A 6,406-nucleotide genomic window follows, 5' to 3' on the forward strand; every position below is an offset into this window, starting at 1 on the left:
GGGCCCGAGCCCCGGCTGGGCAGCTGCGACGTCCACCTGCAGTTACAGACCACCTGTGCCCTTGTGACCTGCCGAGGCATGGGGCCTCTCCTGTACCCCAGCCACCCCGTCTCACTTCCTTTCCTGCTACTACCTCACTGCACGTGTAGGTGTCCTGGGGACCTGCAGCCATCGGCCACAGACCCGCGCTGTGTGGAGTGGCGGGGGGAAGGCTCGTCTGAGGAGTGCTGGTCACTGGTCAGGTCCACGAGCCCGGAGTCAGTGTGTCACTCACACCGGGCCCGAGCTGGGGGCTGGGACTCGATCGGAGGAAGGAGAGCCCTGTCTGTGGGGGGTCGGCGGGGGCACAGGCCCCTCGGCTCAGGGGGCCGAATGTAGGCAGTGTCGGGGAGTGTCAGTTACCCCCAAACTAATGGCTGAAAACAGCTTTTGGAATTGCTCACTTTACCTATTCTGAGTCCCTGCTTGGGCTGGTCGCCTGGCCACTCACACACCTGCAGTCACTGTCACTCACACGGCTGTCAGGCCGCGGTCAGAAGACATGCAGGGTGCACGACCAGCCTGCCACGCAGTGGCCCTGCTGAGACCCCAGCTCCTCTCTCGGGCAGCACCTGGCTTGGGGCTAAGGGACAGGCACAGATGGCACTGCCCCCCAGCACCTGCCAGCACGGCCAGCTGGCCCCCCAGCGCCCACCTGCTCCTTCTCGGCGAGGCCTGCTGGCCTCAGGGGAGCAGCAGACGGCAAGGATGCGCGTCCAGACCCGATGAACCAGCAAGAGCTTCCGAAGCCGCATCCCATCCTGCAGACGTGCGGCAGGAAGGACAGTGTCACGGCACCGCCGGGCCAGGCCGGGCCCCACTTCCAGAACCATCTGCCCCGCGGGGCCTGGTGCCCAGAACGCGCATCTCACCCTCCATGTAGAGGTCTAGAACGAGCTACGTCTCATCAAACTGCAGAAAACCGAGGCGAAGTCCCGAAAGCAGCCGCAGAATTGAACCCCTGGCCCGCGGTGGCAAAGGGACGAACGACACCTGACGTCTCAGAAACCGCGGAGCGAGAACGGAGAGGAGAGGAGCGTTTCAAGTGCCGGAAACGCCCCCAGCCCGGAGTCCCACGCCCTCAAAAGTCACCTGCAGCGGGAGGGAGAAAGGCTCCCTCAGACTCACGGACACCGGCGAAGATTTCTGCCACGAATCTGCCCCGCAGGGGACGTTCAAAGTTCTTCAGGGAGAGAACGACACAGGTCAGAAGGTCGCAGCCGCACGAAGGAGAAACGCACCGGAGAAGGGACAAGCGGAGGGAGGACGAAGGAATTTTCTCAGTCTCGACTAATCTGGCGCACAGCACTTTGCTCCACACACCCATGGCACCGGCGTCGGCGGCGCTGACAGTTTCCAAGAGTGGAACGGACGCCAGCACTGGCACGAGGGACCGAGGGGGACCAGGGGCCCTGCCACCAAGAACGCGCGCGCGTCACCTACTGGGAACCACGGGTACCTGGAAGGGGCCCTGGACGCTGCGAACGCGCCAACCTCTGGGGCAGCCCCTAAACAGTAAACAGTGTGGCCGACACGCTGTGGGCGAGAAAGCGCGATCGTAAAGGGCTCGATCAGAACCTCAGACGGCAGAAAAAGGGCACGGACGAGAACAGGACGAGGACCGAGGGTGGCGACGAGGCAGGAACGACGTGGCAGCCGTTACCCAGCTCCTCAGCCATCGCTGACACTCAAACGCACCAGCTCAGACAGACCGTCAGGCCCGGCACATGCTGCCCGCGAGAAACCCACTCTAAACGGAAAGACACAGGTGGCCGACAGGCAAACGGTGGAGAGAGACATCCCACGTCAGCAGAGACGGAAGGAAGTGGCGAGAGCTACGTTATCGTCAGACGCGACGACCTGGGGACAAAGAAAGTCAGCAGGGGACAGACGGGGACAGACGGGCGCCGCGTGATGGTGAAGCGGCCGATTCTCCAAGGAGACACCACAAGGCTCGACGTGTGTGAGCGCCCACCCGCGGCAGGGGAGAGGCGACGGAGCTGCAGGGAGAAAGCCCGCCGCCACGGCCGCGGAAGCAGGCGCGTCCCGCAGACGGAAAAGCGGCGAGGTCGCAGCTGAGCTGAGCGGCAGCGGCCGCGGCATCCGGCCGGGCACACGGGCCAGCGACAGGCCGCCTCCCCCGACGGCGGGATAACCTTCTCCCGCTGCCATGGAAGCTGTGCCAACAGAGACCACATTGTGGGCCACAAACGCACCTGAACTAATGTAAAGGGACAGACATCACGCGGTGTCTGCTTTCAGACCACGATGGAATTAAACTAGAAATCGCCGAGAAAGATCCGTCAGTCCTCGGAAATTAAACAAGGAATTTATAGCATCGAATGCATGTGTTAGGAAAGAAAGACAGACATAAAGTCCATTACTAAGCTGTGTCCTCAGGAAACTGGAAGGAAAGCAAATTATAAGTCCTGAGCGAGCCGGAGGAAAATAAAAATTACAGCAGAATCAGTGAAACTGAACATGGGAAATAGAGAAAACCAATGAGACCAGCAGCGGGTTCTTCTTTGAAAAAAATCAGTAATATTGATACGCTTCTGGCCGGGCTAACTAAAAAAAAAAAATTACTAATATCGGAAATGAAAGCGGAAACATCACCACGGATCCCACAGACACTAAAAAGTTAATAAATACCCACAACAAGTCTATGCTCGCATTCTGACCTAGGTGAAATGTACCAATTCCTGAAAGACTCAATCTGCCAAAACTCACACGAGAAGAAATAAACACAAACCACCTGTACTGGCCTTTTTTACCTGTGACAGAAACGGCATCGATCATTAAATACCCTTCCCAAACGGAGCACCAGGCCCAGGCAGGTTCACTGGGGAACTCCACCAAACACTGGAGAAACGGGGCCCTCCGTGTGATCTTTTCCAGGGCCGGAAGCAGGGGGGACACTTCCTGCGAGGCTGGCATCGCCCCGATACCAAACTCGAGGCACTACAGAACTACCGAGCAGCGTCTCCCAGGAACGAAGGTGCAAAAATCCTCAACAAAATGCTAGCGAATTACGTCAACGACGTTTAAAAAGGACTATCACCACGCGGGTGGTTCAACACTTGAAAAATCTGTTAATGGACTCCATCGCGTCCACAGGCTAAACGAGAAAAATCACACGATCCTATCACTAGATGCAGAAAAAGCATTTGACAAATTCCAACACCAGGTTATGATGCAAATTTTCAGGAACTTTAGAGACTTCAACTTGATAAAGAAAACCCACAAAAAACCTACGGCGAGCATCATACTTGCTGAGAAACTCGAAGCTTTCACACCAAGAGGTCGTACAGCGGGTGGACAAACTGTGGTCCGTCCAGACAGGGAGCACTATTCAGGGATGAAAAGAGCCACCGCGCCACGGGAAGACGCGCACTGAGCGAACGGAGCCAGCCCGAGAAGGCTCCGCCCCGTGTGGTTCCAGCCACCGGACACTGGCATCTGGCACAGAAGCACGGAGCCAGCGAGGTCGTGGGGAAGCGGGGACCAGGCGGTGCCCAGGGAACGTCTGGGCCGGGGAACTCTAGTGGGTACGTGTCGCTCACTGCACGTTTGTCCAAATCCGAGGAACGCACAGATGTAAATTACAGGCTCTGGTGACAACGATGTCAGTCCAGGCAGATCCGCTCCTTGTAACAGGGCACCGCCTGGTGGGGACACTGACAGAGGCGGGGGCTGTGCCTGTGAGGACTCGGGAGTTGTGGGAACTCTCTGTACTTTCCAGCCAATTTTGCTGTGAACTTAAGACTGCTCTTAAAAACAGGCTATAAAACCAAAAAAAGTGCTAAGAAAGGAAGCCAAGTCGAGGAAGGGAGGTCTGTCCAGGGGCGGGGCGGGCGGGGGCGGGTCCTGGGTGGGCCGAGCCTTGGGGCTTCCAGCGCCCACTGGCAAGTGCCCGCTCAGACCACCACCCTCAGGGCTGCGGCCCGGCCCTGGGGAGGCAGGCATGCCCCCGAGGCTGGTACCCTCTCTTCTGGGGCTCCTGGTCCACGTGGAGCACAGACGGCAAGCCGATGACATATGCACAAGCTCACTTCCAGCCCTGTGTGCAGCTGCACGCTGCACCATGAACTCGCAACAGCCCAGAGGACACGTCCTCAGCCAAGGAACACAGACGCTCTCCGCAGAGCGACGCTGAAGCAAGCAGCTGACAACACGGAAGGGGGACTGGGCTTTCTGGCTGGAAGGGATGAGGGGCGTGACGAGGTGCCCACACAGATAGGGGACGGTGCAAGGGGTGAGGGGTCCAGGAGAGCTTGTGGAAGATAGCGCCTGCCCCTGGGGGAGGCTCATCCCGGCAACGCACCCAGCTGCATCAGCCTTGGATCCTGAGCCAGACCCCAGGGGACAGCTCTGTGGCGTCTCTGGTGGCAAGGCAGGAACCACAGGCATGCTCCACAGCCTGACCGCCTGGTCGAGGAGCCTCCAGGCACCTACCAACCCCGGCTCTGTCGTTGGCCCTTCACTTGAACTCCCCGGCCACTCCCCTGGGTCTCTGCCATGAACATCCCCGTCTGGAATGTTCTCCACACACAGCCACCTGCCCCCTCTGCCTCTCATCCTCAGTCAGATGGTGCCTGCCCCCCGCCCCCACCTTCTGAGCATGTCCACGTGGCCTCCGTTGTCCGTCGGCTCCCTGGCTCGCCTGCCGTGTCCTGGCCGTGCCCCAGCCTGGGCTGTGTGAGCGCTGGTGTCGGGCCCGCCCGGTCCCGCTGGCTCTGGGCACGCAGCAGGAACCGAGCTGCGGGCCCTCCGCAGCCCCACGGCACCTCGGGCTCACCGCCGGCCTTTCCACCTGACCCGAACCCAGCTCCACCTTATGACCAGGATGGCGAGGGGGCCCTGTCCCCGTGGTGGCCCCACAGCTCGCGTAGGCACGTGGCAGCCACAGGTGCTGGCTGCGGCCCCGTCCCCCCAGTGCAGTGGGGTTGTAGAGAAAAGGCCCACAGTCGGCCCTGCCAACTGGGCAACTGGGTGTCCCACAGAACGGCACAGGACGAAGAGCAAAGTGCCTGAGCACGAAGCGACACACTTCCCAGGGGTTTTCTCCCAGGTTCTCCTCTGCGGTCACCTGCCCTTTGGCCAGTTTACTGGTGAGAGGGGGTGACAGCCAGCCAGCCCGCTATTCCCCGAGCACAGGCTCCCCTTCCCGGGCACGTCCATCCCAGCACCCACAGTTGCCTGAGCCCTGAGGGGGAGCCCAGGGATGCTGGTGCTGCCCCCGCACAGGGTTTGTCCCGTGGGTGCCATGGCTGCTCACGGGTCACTGCAGCGCCCCTGGCATGTCCAAAGGAGACACACCAAAGTACAGACGGAGTCAGGCGGACCGGAAGAGGAAACGCGCCCAGCAGCTGAAGCCTGCAGGGCACTTGGGGCGCCACCCGAGGCAGAACCCTCCCCCCGAACAGAAGCCACACACAGGTGGGCACGGGCGTTTCCTGCTCCCACGCTGCATGTCGTGTTGGCCGCTGCTCGTGACCTGGCACCAGCCCCACCGTCATCACCCAGCCGGATGACGACGTAGGCCAAGTGTCTGCAACTTCCCTTTCTTCCCGAAATTTACAGAACTGAGACTGATTTAAGGAACCTCATTTACATTCCTCACTTGCCAGTTTCAGAAGACCCGAAACGTAGCTGCCAGTGACCACTCTGGAATTTATTCTCTGTGGCCGAAGGGACTGCCTGCCACAGAAATCCCCGTAACGCTGCCATCGCTACACACTTAGTCCCAAGGAGAATGTCAATAAACGTGTTTTTGGTTTTCTGATTTCCAGACTTACAAGCCTAACACCGCCTCTCCCTTCCAAACACGACGTGCTCGGAAGTGAGCCAGGCCTAGGGCTGCTGCACCATCCTCCTGGCCCTGCCGGACAGGCTGGCCCTGCGCTAACCTGAGGGACACACAGGGCCGGTCACTGTCGCCTCCTGAAGGGCCACAGGACCACCAACCGCCTCCCGGCGTGTGGGCCCTGCCTCCCTCCTCCCTGAAGGAAGTGAGCCAAATCTATGGTGACACACCAACCGACCCGACCCCAGTACGTCGCAAGATTTTAGGTAGCAAACATCTACAGATTTCGGTAGAATGTAAATTCCTGCCCTTCACACACGGCTGGAGGCCGAGGAGGCTGCCGGCTCCGCCTGGAGCGGGGGGAGCCCACAGCCGGGCAGCATCACTTCCGGGCCAGCTCCAGCACCTTGGTCACCATGGCCCCGATCCCGTCGTGGATGTGGTGCAGCGCGGTCTCACACATGAAGGCCGGGGTCGTGACCACCTTGTTTTTCTGGTCCACGTGAGCTTCGTGCACAGGCGTTAGGGAAAAACATCAGCCACCGAGGACAACGAGCAGTT

At 60.1% G+C, this 6,406-nt stretch overlaps 1 protein-coding gene across 3 annotated transcripts in view; it reads right to left on the reverse strand.

Moving 5' to 3' along the window:
* Positions 1 to 6,406, reverse strand: part of CUNH21orf33 (chromosome unknown C21orf33 homolog) — a 47,078-nt gene that overhangs the window by 32,743 nt on the left and 7,929 nt on the right. The window contains exon 6 of one of the 3 annotated variants that reach the window (XM_023521140.1): positions 3,831 to 3,841. The exons of the other annotated variants lie outside the window; for them this stretch is intronic. Within the exon in view, the coding sequence (XP_023376908.1) occupies positions 3,831 to 3,841 (11 nt within the window). The remainder of the gene's footprint in view (positions 1 to 3,830; positions 3,842 to 6,406) is intronic. 3 annotated transcript variants of the gene reach the window in all.

This window comes from Pteropus vampyrus, unplaced genomic scaffold (genome assembly GCF_000151845.1).
Source record: "Pteropus vampyrus isolate Shadow unplaced genomic scaffold, Pvam_2.0 Scaffold296, whole genome shotgun sequence".
Lineage (NCBI taxonomy): Eukaryota > Metazoa > Chordata > Mammalia > Chiroptera > Pteropodidae > Pteropus > Pteropus vampyrus.